Below are 21,092 nucleotides of genomic sequence, written 5' to 3' on the forward strand. Positions count from 1 at the left end.
AATCTTAACATATAAACTGTGTCAATTGACTAAATGTTTAGCCCAACTCTAGGTTGTCACCATGGTCATTAAAACTACATACATATGTATATTTATATTTATATAGAATATGTATTTATATATTTTATGCTAATCTGTGTGAGTAGCTATATTGTATATGTCACCCTTAACTGAAATGTTGGGTTTTTTTCCTTTAAGAAAGACATTAGAATCATAGAATCACAAAAAGGTTTGGGTTGAAAGGGACCTTTAACATCATCTAGTTCCAACCCACCACCATAGCCAGAAACACCTTTCACTAAACCAAATTGCTCAATGCACCATCCAACCTGGCCTTGATCACCTCTAGGGATAGGGAGTCCTCAACCTTTGTGGGCAACCTGTTCCAGTGTCTCACCACCTTCACAGTGTCTAATCTAAACCTGCCCTCTTTCAATTTGAAGTCATTCCCCCTTGTCCTATCACTCCATAGCCTCGTGAAAAGTCCATCTCTAAGCCCCCTTTAGGTACTGGAAGGTGCTCTAAGGTCTCCTTGGGACCTTCACTTCTCCAGGCTGAACAACCCCAACTCTCAACCTGTCTTCATAGAAGAGGGGCTCCAGCCTTCTGATCAGATTAGTGACCTCCTCTGGACTCACTCCAACACGTAAACATCTTTCTTGTGTTGAGGACCCCAGAGTTGCATGCAATACTCAGGTGGGGTCTCAGGAGAGTGGAGCAGAAGGGAAGAATCCCCTCTCTCCACCTGCTGACCGCGCTGCTTTGGATGCAGCCCAGGATACAGTTGGTATCTGGGCTGCAAGTGCATATTGCTGAGTCATGTCAAGCTTTTTGTCCACAAACACAACTTGTGTAAAGTCCCTCTCCATCTTTCTTCAGGTACTAGAAGGCTGCAATTAGGTCACCCCAAAGCCTTCTCTTTTCCAGGCTGAACAACCCCAGCTCTCTCAGCACGTCTTTGTAGCAGAGGTGCGCCGTCCCTCTAATCATCTTGATGGTCTCCTCTGGACTCGCTCCAACAGGTCCATGTCCTTCCTGTGCTGGGGACCCCAGAGTTGGATGCAATACTCCAGGTGGGGTCTCACCAGAGCAGAGGGGCAGAATCCCTTCCCTTGACCTGCTGGTCATACCTCTTGATGTAACCACAATACAATTGACTTTCTGTGCTGCAAGCACACATTGCCAGCTCATGTCCAGCCATTCATCCAACAGCACCCGAAGTCCTTCTTGGCAGGGATCCTCTCAATGTGTTCATCCCCCAACCTGTGTTGATATCATGGGTTGACCTGACCCAGATGCAGCACCAACCCTTGTTCTTATTAAACCTCATGTGATTCCCACGGGCAATGGGACTTGGACTTGTTAAATTTCATGAGGTTCACACAGACCCACCTTTCAAGCCTATCCAGGTCCCTCTGGATGCCATCCATTCTCTCGAATGTGTCTACCCCACCACACAGCTCAGTGTCATTGGCAAACGTGCTGAGGGTACACTCAATCCCATTGACCACGTCACTGACACAGATGTTAAACAGTGTTGGTCCCAACACTGACCCCTGAGGACACCACTTGTCACTGGTCTCCACTTGGACATTGAACTGTTGACCACACTTTGAGTGTGACCATCCAGTCAATTCCTTATCCAGAGTGGTCCATCCATCAAATCCATGTCTCTTCAGTTTAGAGTCCAAGATGTGATGCGGGAGAGTGTCAAATACTATGCACAAGTCCAGGTAGATTATGTCAGTTGCTCTTCCCTCATCCACCACTACTGTAACCTCATCATATAAGACCACCAAATTTTTCAGGCTTGTTTTGCCTTTGGTGAAACCATGGTGGCTGTCAGCATTCACCACCTTATTTTTCATGTGCCTTAGCATAGTTTCCAGGAGGATCTGCTCCATGACTCCGCCTGGCACCAAGGTGAGACTGACTGGCCTGTAGTTCCCTGGGACTTCCTTATTTCCCATTTTAAAAATGGGGTTTGTGTGTCCCCTTTTCCAGTCAGGGGAAACTTCACTGGACTGCCATGACTTCTTAAATATAATGGGATGGTGGCTTAGCCACTTCCTTGGCCAGTTCCCTCAGGACCAGTGGATGTATCTCCTCAGGTCCCATGGACTTGTGCACCTTCAGGTACACTAAATGGTTTCAAACCTGGTTTCAATCCCTGCTTTCATCTTCTGCAACTTAAACAGTGTATCTGGAACACTTGTTGGTGAAGACTGAGGCAAAAAGTCATTGAGTACCTCAGCCTTCTCCATGTCCTGGGTAACCAGGTCTCCCATATCCTCCCGGAGAGGACCCACATTTTCCCCAGTTTTTCCTTTATCTCTGATTAACCTAAAGAAGTTTTTTTTGTTACCCTTGATGTCCTTGGCCAGGTTTAATTCTATCAGGGCTTTAGCTGTCCTAACCTGATCCCTGACTGTTTGGACAATCTCTCTGTATTCCTCCCAGGCTACCTTTCCCTGCTTCCACTCTCTGTAAGCTACCTGTTTGTGTTTGTCCAGGGCTCCTTGTTCATCCACACAGGTGTTCTTCCCTGATTTCCTCTTTGTTGGAATGCATTGCTCTTGAGTCTGGAGGAGACAATCATTGAATATGATCCAGTTCTCTTGGGCCCCTCTTCCCTCCAGGGCTCTATCCCACAGCACTCTACCAAGCAGATCCCTGGAGAGGCCAAAGTCAGTTCTCCTGAAATCCAGGGCAGTGAGCTTGTTGTGTACCCTCCTTGCTGCCTCAAGGGTCTTGAACTCCACCATTCCATGGTCATTGCAGCCAAGGTTGTTCTTGAGCTTCACATTCCCCACCAGCCCCTGCTTGTTGGTGAGAACAAGGTCCAGCATAGCACCTCTCCTCATGGACTCCTCTTTCACTTGGAGAAGGAAGTTTTCATCAGAAAATTCCAGGAACTTTATGGATTGCCTGTGCCCTGCTGCGTTGGTCCTCCAACAGATGTCAGGGTGGTTGAAGTCCCCCATGAGGACCAGGGCTTGTGAATGTGAGGCCACTCCTATCTGTCTGGAGAAATCCCATCAACTCAGTCTTCCTGGTTGAGTGACCTGTAGCAGACCCCCACTATAATGTCACCTGTCCTTGCCCTCCCTTAAATCCTGACTCAGAAGCTCTCAGTCAACTCCTCATCTATCCCCAGGCAGAGTTCCATGCACTCTAGATGGTCATTGGTATAGAGGGCAACACACTCTCCTCATCTCCCCTTCCTAAAGAGCCTGCATCCTTCCATTCCAGCACTCCAGTCATAGGAATTATCCCACTACGTCTCTGTGATGCCAATAAGATTACAGTCTTTCTCCATCTGTTTGTTCCCCATGCTGCGTGCATTGGCATAGAGACATTTATGTTGGGCCCTGGTTGAAGCTGACTTTCTGTCTGGAGTGGCTGGAATTCCTTTGTGCTCCCCTTCAGGTTCTCTCCTGGTGACCTTTGATCCTTCTTCAGGCTCTGGGTATCTCTTGCTGTCTCTGGCATCTATCTGTTATGAGTGAGATGGCACGCCATCCCACACCTTATCACTTAAGCCTGATGATGTCCCCCTCCCCCATCATATCTAGTTTAAAGCCCTGTCAATAAGCCTCGCTAGCTCTTGACCCAAGACCCTCTTCCTCCTTTGAGAAAGATTAATCTCATCCGAATCCAGCAAGCCCAGTTCCACGTAGGCCATCCCATTATCAAAGAAACCAAAATTTTGGCAGCAACACCAGTCACGGAGCCATGCATTAGTAGACTGGGTCCATCTGTGTTTTTCAATGTCACTTTCTGCACCTAGAAAAACAGAGGAAAATATAACCTGTGCTCCTGCTTCCCTCACCAACCATCCCAAGGGCTTAAAATCTCTTGATCACCCTTGAACTACACTTTGTGACTTCATTGCCACTCGCATGGAGGACAAGCAATGAATAGTAGTCCAAAGGCCGAACCAGGCTAGGAAGTTCCCTGGACTTCCTTTTTCTCTTAGTAACATTTAAACATTAAACTGAGAAATTCAAATGGACAGATGCAGAATCCAGCAGTTTATGGCTTACTGCATATGCTGCTACTAAATAATGATCGTGAATCTACTGTTTACTGATTATCTTGATTTCCCTCCCCCCTCTCATTTGTAGATTCTTCATGGATTTAAAAATCAAGTTGGGGATGAGAATTGGAGGCGTTTTTCTGACCAGTTTCCTCTTCCCTTAAAAGAGCGCCTTGCAGCTTACTATGGAGTTTAACCTTATGCACTGTGGCTGCAGTCCCATAATTAGAGGTAAGCACACAAATCTTCCTTTCTAAACAGAGTTGTATAACAAGTCTTCCTCCCTGTTTACATTATATGAAACTTAAATACAGTAATTTCACGATTATAAGCCGCACTTCCGGGTGTCGGCAACTTTTCGTTCTTTGACCATATATAAGGTGCACCAGATTATAAGCCGCACTTTCGTTTGCAGCAAGGATCCGCATGCAACAAAGTAATGAATTAGTAACAATCGCGCAATCGCAGGTTTTACTGGCAGGTGCTCAATTTGCAAACATTTTTCACGGATCAGAGTAGCCTTTAAACGCAGCCCAAAAACTAGGAAAAATACAGAGAAAAATCACTCACTTTTATTAAACCTGCCGGCTCCACTCTCGCCCAGGTGAGGTGAGAGCGCAGCCCAGGGGGGCGAGGGCAGCGGGGCCAGGCGGGTTGGGCACCTGCTGCCCCGGACTGTCAGAGGCGGCGGGGGCCGCAGGCGGGAAAGTTTCCTGGCAAGTGGCGGAGCCCCCCCGAGTGCTGTGCCGGCCCGCCTTGGTACCGGGGTGGTCCCGGCGCCGGGGCAGGCCCTTCTTCTTGCCGACCAGGCCCGTGCCCTACCCCGGGCACTGCAAGGCAGCGGACAGGAGCGCGGAGCCCGAGCCTGCCGGTGTCCACGGTCGCACCATGGGCGTAGGGTGAATGCAGTGCCGCGCTGGGGGCTGAGGGCCTGGTGGAACCGCAGCAGGCAGGGCAACAGGGCCTTGGCATGCCTGCAGAACCACATGGCCCTGGGCATGGACCGGGTGGGGACGCGGCGGGTGGTGCGAGGGATGACAGGGTTGGACGGGCTCCGGGGCTGCCGGGGCTCTGCGGCTCTCGCAGCTCACACTTCCAAGTTGGCAAATTTCTGAACTTTGTTCCTATATTGACCGCACTTCCGGGTTAGGACCAAAATTTTAGTCAAGAGGGTGCGGCTTAAATTTGGGAAATTACGGTAATTCACTACACTAAAATTTTTCAGATATGTTGGAGTAGTTGCCTTTCTATACACACAGTAGTGTATCAAGATAACGTAGGAAATGTAGGTGTAACAAAGTGCCTGTTTATGTTTAATAAGGAAAATGATTATTATAATCCTCAAGCCATCATACTAAAGTAACAGGTTCCCTTATGACTTATGAATTAGTAGATGACTGATGTGGTCTAAGGCAGGGATATTCCCCTAGGGTTGGAAAGCAAGTTTGTTAAGACACTTTAGCAATGAGAAGTTAAATACATTCATAACCACATACTATATTACCTTGACATTGAATAAAGAATGTTATGTTAATCATAGAACAATAGAATATCCTGAGTTGGAAGGGACTCATCAAGATGATCAAGTCCAACTCCTGGCCCCGCACGGGACACCCCAAGAGTCATACCATGTGCCTGAGAACATTGTCCAAACACTTCTTGAACTCTGGCAGGCTTGGTGCTGTGACCACTTTCCTGGGGAGCCCAATCACCCTCTGGGTGAAGAACCTTTTCCAAATATCCAACCTAAACCTCCTGTGGCATAACTTCATGCCATTCCCTTGGATCCTGTCACTGGTCACTAGAGAGAAGAGATCAGTACCTGCCCCACCTTCATAAGGAAGCTGCAGACTGCAATGAGGTCTACCCTCAGTCTCCTCTAGGCTGAACAAAGTGACCTCAGCTACTCCTCATAAGACTCGCCCTCTAGAACTTTTACCATCTTGTTGCCATCTTTTGGACTCTCTCTCAGACTCCTCTTCTCCAGGTTGAACAGACCAAGTGACCTCAACCACTCCTCATAAGTCTTGCCCTTGAGACCCTTCACTATCTTCTTTGGATGTTCTCTAATAGGCTTATTTCTTTCTTATATTGTGGTGCCCAAAACCGCACACAGGACTAGAGGTGAGGCTGCACCAGTGCAGAGCAGAGCAGAACAATTTCCTCCCTTGCCCAGCTGGTGATGCTGTGCCTGATGCACCCCAGGACATGATTGGCCCTCCTGACTGCCAGGGTGTTGCTGACTCACATCCAACTTTCCATCAACCAGGACCCCCAGGTCCCTTTCCACGGTGCTGCTCTCCAGCCTCTTGCTCTCCTGATTGTCTGTACGGTTGCCCCTTCCCAGGTGAAAATGTGTCACTTTTCTTTGTTAAACTCCATATGGTTGGTGATTGTTCAACCCTCTCATTTGTCAAGGTCTCTCTGCAGAACCTCTCTTCCCTTGAGGGATTCAATAGGCCCTCCCAGTTTAGTGTTATCAGCGATCTTCCCTTCAAGTCCTGCATCCAAATCATTTATCAAGATGTTGAAGAGAAATGAGTCTAAGATGAAGCCCTGTGGAACCCCACTATTCACTGGTCGTCAACCTGATGTAATCCTATTTACTATAACTCTTTGTGCCCAACCCATGAGCCAGTTGCTCACCCATTGCATGATGTGTTTATCCAGCTGTGTACTGGACATTTTGTCCAGAAAGATACTGTGAGAGAATATTGAAAGCTTTGCAGAAATCCTGAACAGACCTCTCTTGGTCAACTAGGTGGATTATCTTGTTGTAAGAGGAAATTAAGTTTGACAAGCAGGACTTTTCCCTCATGAAACCCTGCTGGCTGTGAGTCATGACTGTTTTCCTTGAGGTGTTTTCTATTAACTCCCAGAGTAAAGCTACAGCATTGCTGAATGGGGCAGAACAAATGACATAATCTACATGGACTTATGCAAAGCATTTGACACTGTCCTGTATGACATCCTTGTCTCCAAATTGGAGAGACATGGATTTTATGGAAAGGAGAGAGTGCCACTGGACAGAGCGAGTCCCTACTCCCCTCACAAGTGAGGCCTTCACAAGTGAGGTGAGAGGGTATGAAATAACATTAGGGTCTGGCCATGCCCCCCTGCTGGCTACTGTAAAAAATTACCCCTGTCCTGACCAAAACTAGGACAAAATTATACCATACCTCAGGGACTGGGCCAAGGTTTTGAGCTCCTCTTGCTTGTTCCTCATGCTGTGTGCATTGGTACAGAAACATTGCAAGTGTGGTTCATTGTAGCTGATACCTTGTGTGGTAGATTGAAGAATCTCACTGGCACTCAGTCCCTCAGATTTGGGTGTACCATCCCACTGATTATCTCTGGCAAGCCGGGTTTTGTCCCTTTCCCCATTTCAGTCTAGTTAAAACTCTATCAATGAACCCCACTAACTCCAGTGCAAAAACCTTTTTTCCCCTCTGAGAAAAATGCATCCTGTCAGGTGTCAGCAGGCCTGGTGTTGTATGTAATCTGCAACTTTCCTGACTGTAGACTGGTGTTTTGTGCATGCTGATGTGTTGTTGCCTTCTCAAGGCGTGGCGACCTGGTTCAGGCCCAGCACGGTGGCCCAAGCCCAGGGCCACTCGGTCCAAATGCTCCTGACACCAATGTGGTGGACAGCAAATGGCGTTTATTGAGGGGTCACAAGGGTTTTTATAGCTTGGGCAGTCAGTGTCACTTCCTTCTGCTCACGTCCGGCTAGGTGCGGCCAGGTACGGGGCAAAGGTCTGACTGCAGGGGGGGGTGTCCTGACTGACCGTACAGCCCGATATCTTCCGCACGCATATCCCTAACTCTCCACATTTCCCCCCTCCCTCATGATTAGTAAAAATCGTATAAAATTATAAAATGTAGACGTTACAAAATTTCATGGGTTAGTAAAATTAGTATATAAAATTGTAAGTGTGTTAGTAACAGGAACGCCTCAAAGTAGTTGTCGGCGTTCGACAAACATAATGTTAACCGCTTCTAAACGCTTTTTAACGAATAGCACCAATTTGTTTAATATGCAAGGCCCGAAGGTTAGTGTTAGTAAGATTATGGTGAGTGGGCCTATTAGGGTAGAAATTAGGGTGGTGAGCCATGGGGACCAGTTGAACCCTGACTCAAACCAGCCTCGTTGAGCTTCTCTGTCCATTTTTCTCAGGTTTAGTCGGTATCTCAGCTCGACCATGGAGTCTCTTAACGACTCCGGTGTGGTCCACATAAAAGCAACATTCCTCTTTCAAGGCGGCACACAGGCCTCCTTGCTGCATAAACAAAAGGTCCAGTCCTCACCTGTTTTGGAGGACGACCCTTGAGAGTGAGGAAAGGGATTTTTCTAGGGAAGAAATGGATTTCTCGATCCTCTGCAAGTCCTCGTTGACAGTCATCTGCAGTTGGGCCAGTCCTTGATGTTGTGTTGCAAGGACCGAGATGCCTGTGGCAGCACCGGTAGCTCCTAAACTGAGGAGCATTGCGATGGTGATGCCCGTTATCACTTCTCGCTTGTGGAACCGGTCGGGTTCCTCGAACAAGCGGTACACCTCTTCTTCCTGACGATACAGAACTCTGGGGACAATTAAAACTTGGACACAAAAGTCGGCAGAATGATTGAATTTATCAAGGAGTACACATGGGCTTACCCCGGATTGTTGACAGACCCACATTCCCGATGCAGCTGGGATCACCCACCGGAACTTTCCCCCTTTAAGTTTGACGAACTCCAGGCAGACGTCGCCCATCTGCTTTGCCAAGGTTGCATTGCCAAAGCATTTGCCTTGGTCCGCAACCTGACTCAGGGTAATGCCTCTCCGGGGGGTGTCCCATCTGGGGGCAGTTTACTGCCACGTGGCCTGCCTGGCCACACTTGAAGCATGCCATCACGCTGGTTATAGCAGTGCGAACTGCTGCTTGGATGGGAGCTAGGTGTTCTTCCTTTGCGACATGTCTGATCATGGCAGCAACATTGGACCCAGGTGGCAGTGATCTTAAAATGTCCTTGGTGGCTGAATTGCATTGCTGGCGTAGGCAGTCTGCTAGCACAGGACCCTTCGCCTCTGAGGGTAATGCTGAGGAATCTAGTGCTGCCTGAAGGCGGTCCACGAACTGAGTGAAGCTCTCACTCTCACTTTGTTTTATAGTGGACCATGGCGATGGTCTAGCTATTACTTTAGAAGCAGCACGGATGGTTTCTCGGGCAGCACGGGTTGTTGTCATAACCTCATGGGCCCGCAAGCCCTCTGCCTGCGCCTGGGGGGTTGTCATAGTGGGGTCTGTGCCCATTAGCCTCTGTATGCTGGAGCCATGCAGTGGATGGTCTGCCCCCGTTACTAAGGTTAGCTGTTTTACACAATTGTCCTCCCATTCCTGTTTAAAAACGATCATCCCCACCCCATCGAAAATCAGCCTGCACGTCTGTTTGATATCAAAGGGAAGTATGTCATCGCCTCCAAAAACGCTATCAATGAGTGTGGAAACCATGACAGAATTAATCCCCCTGTCCGCAACTGCTTTAACAATTGCCTGCACGTCTTTCGGGTTTACCGGCGAGTAGGTTCTTTGATTTCCGTCCGCCTCCCCCACACGGACCGGGAACACCAGCTTGGCAGACGGAGTCCACTCCGCACAAGCTATTTTTATTTTCCGCCAGTCTGTAAGCGAGGTTCGATCTTTCTCTGATATCCCCTTAACCCACGCAGGAGCGTTGCAACTAGTGATCTTATATACCGCCGCTCCCTTTTTGTTAAAGCCCGAGTCAGTGTCGGAATCGTCCTCCAACCACCTTTCGAGCCCGTCCAAACTTGAGTCAGAGTCCGAGCCGGAAGTCGACTGGTTGGATGTTTCCGGACCGCTCAGTCGTTTTCTCGGGTTCTGACCCCGCCCCTTCTTGCGAGGGTCGGGCCATTCCCTCCCCCTGGGCTCCCTCTGCCTCCTGCTGGGGGAGGTTCTTGCCCTATAAGGACCTGATTTAAAATGAGCACTTTGATTGGTCGTAGGCTCCTTCTCGGGGGCCACCCCTCCTCCCCGCTCGCCCACGCTTGTGCTGTTCAGCGAGCCTTCTGCATCTCCTCCCCCCGCGTGATTGGTCAGCCCCCTATCACGCACTCCGGCGCCATTTTCGAACGCATATGGCGGCGGTTTTTCCTTTAATTCCGCGGTCGTTTCGGGCTCCGATACTATGGCCGCAGTCCGCGCCTCCTCCGCGAACCCCTGTCAAAACGTCCGCGCCCGCTCCCCCCCCCTCTGATGGTGGTGAGTCCTGCCCCGGGGGTAATGGAGGGGGTCCCGGAGTCCTCGTGTCCGCGCGCCCAACCGGGTCAAAGTCCTCCACTGTTTGCATCACGACCCCGACCCCCAACTGCGGCGTGGCTAATAAACAAGTCCGCGCGGCTTTCCAGGTCTCCTGCTCCTGCCGAGTTTTTTGCAGAGCCTGGATAACCCTGCCCCACGATTTCAGGGCTTTCCCTGAACCTGAGGACATGGTTTCCTCAGCCAGGGCCTTGGTGCATTTATCCCATATCTCCGGATGGAGAATTTCTACCGGGCTTTCTATAGCCCCTGTCTTTATCAGTCTCGGCACTGCGAGAATAAAATCTTTAAGCTGACACTGAATACCGTACTGCGTATGAATTTGACTCACGACCTTCGCGATAGCATCCATGCTCCTCGCTAGTCCGGAGGCGTCCCCCCTGCCGCACTAGACCAGCTGTGCGGCCACCGGTGTCTCGTCCAGGCGATCCCCGAATCCCAGGTGTAATTTCTCCCGGGTTTCGGCACCAGATGTTGCCTTCTCAAGGCGTGGCGACCTGGTTCAAGCCCAGCATGGTGACCCAAGCCCAGGGCCACTCGGTCCAAATGCTCCTGACACCAACGTGGTGGACAGCAAATGGCGTTTATTGAGGGGTCACAAGGGTTTTTATAGCTTGGGCAGTCAGTGTCACTTCCTTCTGCTCACGTCCGACTAGGTGCGGCCAGGTACGGGGCAAAGGTCTGACTGCAGGGGGGTGTCCTGACTGACCGTACAGCCCGATATCTTCCGCATGCATATCCCTAACTCTCCACAATGTGTTTAATATTTCCATGACCCACTTTATGCATCAATTCACAATTGTTATAGTTCTGTCTGGAGAACGATTCAACTTAAGAAAAGAACAGTGATTGTGCATTCTAGAATACTTTTATTCTTATACCACCTTACTCTGCATGCTGTTTGTTCACAATGTATAAATCAAGCTTTCCACATGTAGTGTGATACTGTTAAGAGATTATTATACTACCCAGAAAAAGAGGGCAAATTAAGTTTATTTATTCAGTATTTATATAAATTTGATATTTGTTCTAGAATTTTTGTGCTGAAATTATGTGAGTGAATCATACAATTCTATTTTATTGTTGAATGGACAACTATTTAAAAGTCAGCCTAAGATTTGTCAGTGACATAAGAAATTGAATTGCATTTTTTTCTGAACAGTGGATTAAAAAATAAACCATTTTCAAGCATTTACATATTTATAAGTTAGGGAATTTTAGTTCTGAAATAAGTGGGTTTTTCATCCTAATGGAGAGGATTCCAAAGTGGTAAAATTGGAAATTAGTCTCAGCCATAGTGTCTCCTCAGTGCAAAATATCTTGCTTAATCCACCTAAAAGTGAAATTGTTAGGTTAGTAGAAGGTATGTTTAATATTCTTTCTCAAACTACCTCAATCTTGTACTAAAAAGGCACAAACTTGTTAGAATATATAGGACTGCTTTTATCTTAAATATAAGCCACAATAGTGGAAGTGTCAGTCTAGCTTTAAAGTATATGGTGTTACTTCATGAATTTATTTGGTACAAATGGGATCTTTTCTTAAAAGGGAAAATCTAGGCTTAAATTTGTTTTTACATTAAAGGTTGGAACCCACCATTTCAAAAAGGCAAAAACTGTTTATGCACTGATCTGTCAGTTAAGGTTTAAGATAAGATTTAACTATACTTCTATCTTTTCCTTTTACAGGTCCTTCAGTCTGGGAGACTATGAGGGAGACTCTGCATCCAGGGAAAATGTTACCCTTTACTGGGGGGAAGGGTAAACCAGTAGGGAATACAGTACAGTCCCAACCCTACTGGGAGGGGTGGGAGGGAGGTGTTGCTGTCACTGTATTAAGTCGATGTTGGGAAATGTTTTAACATCTGGAGCCTTTGTCGGTGGAAATAGTCTCCTATTACAACTCTGCAGTGAATGTGAAGAAGAAAAAAAGTCTATTAACAAAACAGCACATTCTGGATTATTGTGGGAAATTGTACCAAAATAAGAAAACATATAATTGAACCATAGGGATACATAAAGAGGAAAACTATTTTACGCACAATAAAGGAAACCTACAAATGGCAGTCACAGACAGTAAAAGGCTTTCTTTTTTATTTAATGGGTTTTTTAAGGATTTTCTACATTATTTCATCCTGCTTAATGGGACTTCTAGATAATTTGAGTGATAATGAATAACTCAAATTAAATTAGTACAGTTAAAATGCAGCTTGTGTCAGTATTAGGAGCAGGCACTTGCAGTGTACAATATAGAAACCCTGTCGAAAATTAATAGAGGTTAAGCTGGAAAAAATGAAGTAACCTGCAAGCTGCAAATGACTCACTCCTTTCATTTTATGGGGTAAGGGGATGGACAAATCAAAGAAAAGATTCACATCTTAATTTTTGCATTTAAAAAAATTAAAGTAGCATCATTTGGTTATTGTAATTAATTAGCTTTAATTTCTAGAGTAAGGCATTATTCTTAACATGCAGTTTAAGGTTCAGGCATGCATTCTGGCTCATAGTGATCAGAGGTAATTAAAATTAGTGGGAAAGTAGCATGCTTGTATCACATAGAGTGAAATTAGTATACGTTTACCTATGTGGCACCAGTCTTATGTTGCCGTTTACCAATTCAATATAGCCCTGCAGTTAAAATTCTTTTTTAGTTATAAAATACTGTAGTTATCAATTAGGCCTTGAAATACCTTTTTAGGATCTGTTAAGATTAAGATTCATAGCGTATTGTGTGTAACCTGCACAATGTGGAAAGCTGATATAACTGTGCAAAATATTTGCCTCTGTGCTGTCAGTGTGATGTGCTTTCTGCATGGTTATATGCTAGTGATTTTTAGCAGAATCTCTAAAAATGAGTTACATGGTAAGACCCGTTAAAGGCTGCATAAATGTTAATTCACACATAAAGACAATTGTAGAAGTTGATGACATTTGCTATATTTGTGTTTATTCTCACTCAATGTATTACCTTTTATGCTTAATTTTTGTTCACAGCATGATCTTAGAGCTGTTTAAGTTAGTGGATGCAATGCAGGGTATCTATAATGCATTGGCACGTGTTGGTGACCCTTTGTGATATAATTAAATGCACAAGGGTGCAAGTTTAAAGCTAAAGAGTGAAAGTTAGTTTGGATCCTTTTCATTTCATTTGTTTAGCTTTTCTGTTGATTTTTTTTCTTTTTTCTCTACTTACATGTATTCCTGTGAATAAATCTTTGTTACTGTAATCCTTCACTTTTCTTTCAATGTGTATTTTCTTATGTACTGTGAATGTGAAATCCTAACTGGCAAACTTGATCTTGTGTTTATCTGAAAATGACAAGTCTCTAAAGAGTATCCCATGATGTTAAAGGAAAATGGAGAGACTTAACTGTGCTGCTCAGAGGTGAAACCGCACCTTTCCATTTTTCAAGTGCTGCATAATTAACCTGCAAAACAAAACTAAGCCATAACAGCCTTTTTATAGATTTGTCTTCTCACCTTTGCATTGCAAAATTGGATATTGGATAACAGTTTGGGTTTTGAATTTTTTTGGTGTTTTGTGGGTTTTTTTTGTCTGGGGGCAGGGTGTTTTGTTTGTTTGCAGTTTTGCGGTTTTTGTTAAGAACTTGCTGCTCTTTGCATGGTTCTGTTCTTTGAGTGTTAAATGATTTAGCCATTGCACTGAAGTTTGAGCTGTACAACTGTGGACTTATAAGTGCTGTTATGCTGTTTTAAGATGGGGGGGGGGGGGGGTGTTTACATGCACATTTTAAATGTGTCCCGCTATCCACCCCATCCTTTTTTGCTTTTTGTGGCTTTGCAAATATGAATGGATTATGCCTGAAGAATAGTTTGAACATGTACTGTATGAATTACATTCACTAATACTAGTACATAGTATTTATTCAAATTGATCAAATTTGCATGTGATAACTTCCTTTCAAATTTGGTAGCAAATACAAAATTTTTTCTTAACTAATAGCACTGAAGAAAATTCATAACAGTTTTAGTCACTAAAAACACTTTGAAATCAATTTTGGAAGAAGAAAAATAACCAGTAGGATATTATTTTAGACACAAATTGGCTATAGTTTTGAGTGCATTTGAACATTAGGGAAGCGTTTCAGAGAAATGACATTAAAACAAATTGTAGAATAGAAAACCTACCTAAATAATACTGTAGCATTACAGCTAGAATCTGGCTTTAACTAAACTGTTTAAATTTCAGAAAGCCCCTTTAACCAAATAAACCCACTTCACCTCACATTTCCTTAGGATACCACTTTTGTACATAGTATTTTAGTAGATAGTCGTACAGATATGAACTGATCTGGTATAACAGCAAAGAAAATAATTAAGGCAGAAATAAACAGTACTGACAAAATAGTCTGTTGTATCAGTACAGTAATTTCACGATTATAAGCCGTACCATTTTGACTAAAATTTTGGTCCGAACCCGGAAGTGTGGCTTATAATCAGGTGCAGCTTATATATGGACAAAGAAGGAAAAGTTGCTGTTTTAGTTTGGAGGACAGGTGTCTGCTGAGAAAGGCAGGAGCTTCTCTTTGAAATGGAGAATGTAAACCCCCTCCCTCCAAATTATTATAATTTTGAAATCAAGGGGCTCTCAGGCAAAAATATGGGAATTAGGAATAACAGTTCTTTACTAGGGAAATTAAAATAGAAATACAGCACTACAAAGAAACAAACTCCAAACCCTGACAAAGTCAGAGTACAACCTGACACCCTGTCAGGCAGGGTGTTGGTAGCAGTCCCATTAAATGGTGGCTGTAGTCCTTTTGTAGTGACAGATGTGATTCAGTTGAAGCAGTGGTCCTGTAGAAGGTGTAGTTTCCCTCTGGAGGTCCAGTGGTGATGTGGAGAAATCCGGTTTTCCTCTGGAGTCCAGTGGAGAAAGGGGCTACCTTAGTGTCCAAATACCTCTGTTTTTATCTTGGTAAGAAATGTTGGGCTCTTCCCCCTGGCTGGAGCAACTTCCAATGGGATGAAGTAATTTTATCAGTCACACAATGGGACTCAATGGGCCATTAGCAGAAAATGACTCACTGGAGGAAGGAGGGTTGTGAAAAGATAAAGAACAATGTCCTCTCTGGTTTCAATGGATGGCCCATTAGCAGAATATCTGCCGTTGAGATAAGGATCACTGCCCCCACCCTCAACAGATGGTGATAGAATAGATACCTTTTATCACACTCTGTATTGTAACCCAAGACAGTTGCCAACACCTGAAGGTGTCGCTTATAATCAGGTGTGGTTTATATATGAACAAAGAATGAAAAGTTGCCGACACCTGGAACTGCGGCTTATAATCAGGTGTGGCTTATAATCGTGAAATTACTGTAAATTCCCTTGTGGTATATTTTAAAGCAAATAAACTATATTCCTAATGCATAATATAGTGCAGAGATGTGCAGAAGCCATTTAGGGTCTAATCTGAGACAAGAAAAGTTCCGAATAAGCATTAGCTGTTATAATTCAATTATTGCATCATAGGATAAATAAAAAGCATTTCAATTCTTGTAGTGTAGGCTTGACAGTACTTGAATGTTGACTGAATGTTTATATTGGTAGAATTGTGAGTTTGTTACATTCCAGTGTTTCTGTCTCTTGCCATGCTAAAAGTAGTGCTTCATTTGCTCCTTACACACTGAATAAAGTGCTGTTAGTCTGCTAAGCTACAAAAATAGCTGCTGCTAAGTAATGGTGTTAATTTTCTACTTGAGTAGTTTTGTTGTAGGCGCCTCAGGAGGTCAGTGTTTACTGTTTTTATATACATCTTTTTCCTGTTTTAAGTTTACCTTTTTGAAGGATTCAGAGTGAAGAAAAGCTGCTGATCAACCTAAGTTGATAACAGAAAGGGTATTTAAAATCCTTATAAAATGCATCTCTTTGGCAGTTCTAAATTGCTGTGAAATTATATGTTCAATACTAATTTTTTTTTTCTTTATTCATTCAGGAAACAATTCATTTAGGAAAAACAGATTAGAATAGTTCGTTATTCTAAGCAGGGCAAGAAAATATAATCAATTTTATAATTTTTTCCAAAACTTGATTTTTTTCTAAATTGGTGAATATGTTTATATTTAAATTGTAATGAGCTAATTCTTATGCTTTTGCTTATTGCTCCTTAAAACTTGTACTCAAAAGATCAGTTTTGGAAGAATGATTTTAAAATTTATAATAATTACAGTTTTTTAAAGTTATGAAGCAGCATAGGTTTTGTAACTAGAATTAATGATACATTGTGGAGTTGGTGGGGGTTTTTTTAGGACTTTTATGTAAGCATCAGTTTTGATTACCTATACTGCATATATTGTATATTAAAATGCATATTTTAAAGCCTCAAGTAGTTTTACTCAAGTGAAACTCATTGCTACTTAGAAATATTCAAATACTAGCTTTATCTCAGGTGAATACTCATTTTGTTCAGAACACATGCTTATAAAAATGTGTCTTAATTATATCAGTTTATGTATTTCTTATTACGGAGCTCCTCTGTCTTAAACTTACTCTAAACCTTCTACTGTTGGACAATAATGACTTGTGCTTCACCTATTTTATTCATATTGAATGCATTACAGATAAAAGTGCAAAAATATTCTTCCCTTGAGGAGAATGCATCCATATTCAAACTTAAATATTTCTTGAAAAATGCTTTAAATGTAACATTGTGTTAGAAATCTTTTCTTTCAGATTTTGTCAAGGAAAGAAGTTGCAAATTAACACTTATTGCTTTGATGCTCTCTCTTTCATGAACATAAATGCATAAAGCTTCTACATAGGGTCTAAAGAGTAACTTATATTCTTAGATAAAGGTTAAGCTCTACAGTGAAATGACTGTTGTAAATTGCAAAACATCCTGCAGTTACTTCAGGTAGATGCTGATGTGGTTTGCACACATATTTGTGATATATTACGTATTTCCAGGAACTTCATCTTGAGTATGTAAAGCTTGATCAGTAGCTGTGTATTTCACTCACCTATGCATTCACTAGAATGACTTGCACCATCAGTCTACTTTTTTTGTCTGACACTGATGCTTACTCTTTCCACATAATGGTTGGAGCAAGCCAGTTTTGGATAATTAGTTTAAATGGAAAACTCTGAGGTGAGTACTCTTGTTGCTTGCCTTGTAGAGTATACTCCTAAAATAATAAGGATACTTACTTAAATGTATTTGTGAGGGTAGTTTAAAGGTGGATCCCTGTCTGGTGTTACACTATACTTTTTAAGTAAGTCAGGTCCGCATCTCAAAGAATTCAGTGCTTTTAGTATATCACTTTTCTATAAGCTGGTTCTATTGTGCTACTTTCACCTAAGGTATCTAATTCCTTACTTTGGGTGAACAACAAAACTGAGAAGACCTAGGTGATCTTTGTGGGAAAGCAATAAGAAAAAAAAGATGGGTATAAGCAGGTTTCTTTGGCTGTTGAAATCTTCAGTGTAATACTTTATTTTTTCATGGGAAGAAAGAGGTAGTTATGTATGGCTCACTTACTAATACTGAGCACTTCTAAAATTTTCATTTTGATGCAGTATAGAAAATAATTTAAAATTAAAGATGACTGATCTTTCTGCTGACAACTTAGGTTGTATGAGTTTTTCTTGAAAGCTTTAAAACTGATGTTTTTGTCTGCCACAATGTTGGAATGTATCCTTCAAACATATCCTCCTGCAACCTTTCAAACTGTACTAAATTGAGTGATATTTCTTGAAGTCTGCCTATTTACTAACAGAACTTCATTTTAAATAGAATATTGTTTTAATTTTTGATAAACTGCTGAATTTTAGAGTTTTTGGGGCCACCAAATATTTTGAATCATGCAGAGAATATATATTGTACTGTAGTAATTTTGTATCTACATTTGTATGATGTGACATAATAGATGTGGATGCCAATCACTGCTTGACTATGTTAATAAAGTTGTTAAAAAATATATGTTGCATTCCAATCTTTAATGAAAGATGAAAATGTCATGTTCAGCTTGTGTTTTGTCTTACTCAGTAGGGCACTCTTCTGGTCCACACATGTAAGTTCTGTAGTCTCTTGAATAAGGAGGATTTTAATTTTTTGTGAATGAAAATGATCTTTGGATAAGTTAAGGTCAGTTCAATTTAGATGTTTTTATGATGCTTGGGGGCCAATAAATGTAGACATAGGAGGTTTACCTGAACTGAAATTAATGTTCATAGGGTGATACTGGTAGCTGCTCTACTACTGAGAAATGTTACATTGCCTATATTTTTGTTTGAAACAGCTGAGGCTAGCTAGCTAAATCTGACCAAATGAGGATGCTGTCTCAAATATAGATTCTACCCAGTGTGCAAGAAGACAATCCACACACAGTCAAGGTATTTGTTTAATTCATGTCTGCACAGAGATGGGTGCTAGGTGATGAATCCACAAATCTGGCATACCTTCAGTATGCGAGTTACCCCCCTTCTATAAACATCAAACATTGAAAGATCATAACCTCCAGTATATGCAACAATCTAAAATTACATTCATTTGCTTACTACGTTTTCATTTTCACTTTAAGACACAGTACCCATTTATTTTATCACACATGCTCTATGAGGAAGGAGCTTATGTGAGTAAGAGGCTTCTATAGATGTGAATTTTGCTATGCTGGTTATCTGACTATAGTTAGCACAAAAGTTCAAGCCAAAGACTTGTTTGGTCTTATCAACAGTTTGTTCCTGCTATCAATATTTTGTTCCTGCATTAGCTCCTTGTTTGGTAAATTTATAGTGCCATCCTCCTCTGCTGTTTACTTTTTTAGTAGATGTATGGTGTTATATTGTTCTCACGTCTCAATGGGGCCTTGTGGTGTCATTCTCATTACTTGTGTTTGTCAATAATTAAATAAAAATTGGAATAAGCTAAAGCAAAATGAAAATTATTCAAAACCTTGAACAAAATCTTGCAATGGTCTTAGTCTAATTTTATCTAGCTTTTATGGGGTGATAATGCAAACTGTTTAAAGGTTTGTTCTTAAACTTACTTAATTTCCTGATACAGAAGTCTCTAAAATGAAAGGATGAAATTAACAGTAGTAGCTTCCTGTACAAAATTTACCCATGTCAATTTGATTGTTTTATGTTTGCTTCCAATATTTACAGTTGGTCAATAACATAATCTAGACAACTGCATGTCTAGCACAGAGACCTTCTGTATTGTAATAAATTCAATAAAATACATTATCATGATATAACTACTAAGTAAATTCATAATAAAATATATAGTAGAAATTAATTACTGCATATTTGGCTGAAAGTCTGCTTAAATAAGGACTTCGATTTCTGCCTCCAGAAAGAGAAGACCATGGAATAGCTGTTGACAACACAGTAGGTGTGTAGAGACCGAGGTGATTAGAAAAGAGATCAGTTCCTGTTGGCTATAAGACATGAGTAAACCAGTGACTGGGAAAGCAGGGTGTAGTTTTGGTTTTGTCTTCATTCAAATAGCTCTCCCCACTCCCATTCTGTCATGGGGTACTCATTTTTGAGCATGCTGTTGTCAAGGGGGAACTTGAACAAAACATCTGACTATTGACTCAGGCCTGAGTCTGAGGTTGATTACTACTTCTATATACAAACAAGATGAGTAGAGAAAGTACTAGTATCTTAAATGAAAAGAATGTTATAGAATCAGAATTACTTGTGTTAGAAGGGACCTTAAAGATCATCTAGTTCCAACGCCCCCACCATGGGCAGGGACACCCTCCACTATCCCAGGTTGCTCCAAGCCTCATCCAATCTGACCTTGAACCCTTCCAGGGATGGGGCATCCACATCTTCTCTGGGCAACCTGTTCCAGTGGGACACTACCCTTCAAGTAATTAATTACTTCTTAATGTCTAATCTAAATCTCTCAGTTTAAAACCATTCCCCCTTGTCTTTTCACTACCTATGTAAAAAGTTTCTTTCTCTCTTTTTATATTATATATATTTATATCATATCACTCTTTTTATATCCAGCAGCACTTAAAGTAAGGCAATCTGTAATCTAGGACTTTCTTAACCAGCCCAGTCTCAAAAGGAATAGTGTGCATAATAGGATTGTCCTTACTAAGGATTTTTCAGTATGTGCTACTTTAGAGACAGATGATAAGATCAGCATACAGAATACAGGAAGGTAAAATTTAGGAGCAGCCCTTTGTTGCTGGTAGAACTTATTAAATGAGAGGGCTGGGCAATCACCAACCATATGGAGTTTAACAAAGAAAAGTGACACATTCTGCACCTGGGAAGGGGCAACCGTACAGACAATCAGGAGAGCAAGAGGCTGGAGAGCAGCACCGTGGAAAGGGACCTGGGGGTCCTGGTTGATGGAAAGTTGGATGTGAGTCAGCAACACCCTGGCAGCCAGGAGGGCCAATCATGTCCTGGGGTGCATCAGGCACAGCATCACCAGCTGGGCAAGGGAGGAAATTGTTCTGCTCTGCTCTGCACTGGTGCAGCCTCACCTCTAGTCCTGTGTGCAGTTTTGGGCACCACAATATAAGAAAGATATAAAGCTATTACAGAGAGTCCAAAGAGTCCAAAAGATGGCAACAAGATGGTAAAGGTTCTAGAGGGCAAGCCTTATGAGGAGCAGCTGAGGTCACTTTGTTCAGCCTGGAGGAGACTGAGGGTAGACCACATTGCAGTCTGCAGCTTCCTTATGAAAGTGGGGCAGGCACTGATCTCTCTAGTGACCAGTGACAGGATCCAAGGGAATGGCATGA

General features: G+C 42.8%; 1 protein-coding gene across 4 annotated transcripts in view; it reads left to right on the forward strand.

Moving 5' to 3' along the window:
- Positions 1–14,062, forward strand: part of LOC117005078 (transportin-1-like) — a 189,411-nt gene extending 175,349 nt beyond the window's left edge. For all 4 annotated transcript variants that reach the window (XM_033076326.1, XM_033076327.1, XM_033076328.2 and 1 more), the window contains exons 25-26: positions 4,128–4,270; positions 12,049–14,062. In XM_033076326.1, coding sequence (XP_032932217.1) covers positions 4,128–4,235 — 108 coding nt within the window. In that variant the 3' untranslated portion in view covers positions 4,236–4,270; positions 12,049–14,062. The remainder of the gene's footprint in view (positions 1–4,127; positions 4,271–12,048) is intronic.
- Positions 14,063–21,092: the final 7,030 nt, after the last annotated feature.

Source organism: Catharus ustulatus, chromosome W (assembly GCF_009819885.2).
Source record: "Catharus ustulatus isolate bCatUst1 chromosome W, bCatUst1.pri.v2, whole genome shotgun sequence".
Classification (NCBI taxonomy): Eukaryota; Metazoa; Chordata; class Aves; order Passeriformes; family Turdidae; genus Catharus; species Catharus ustulatus.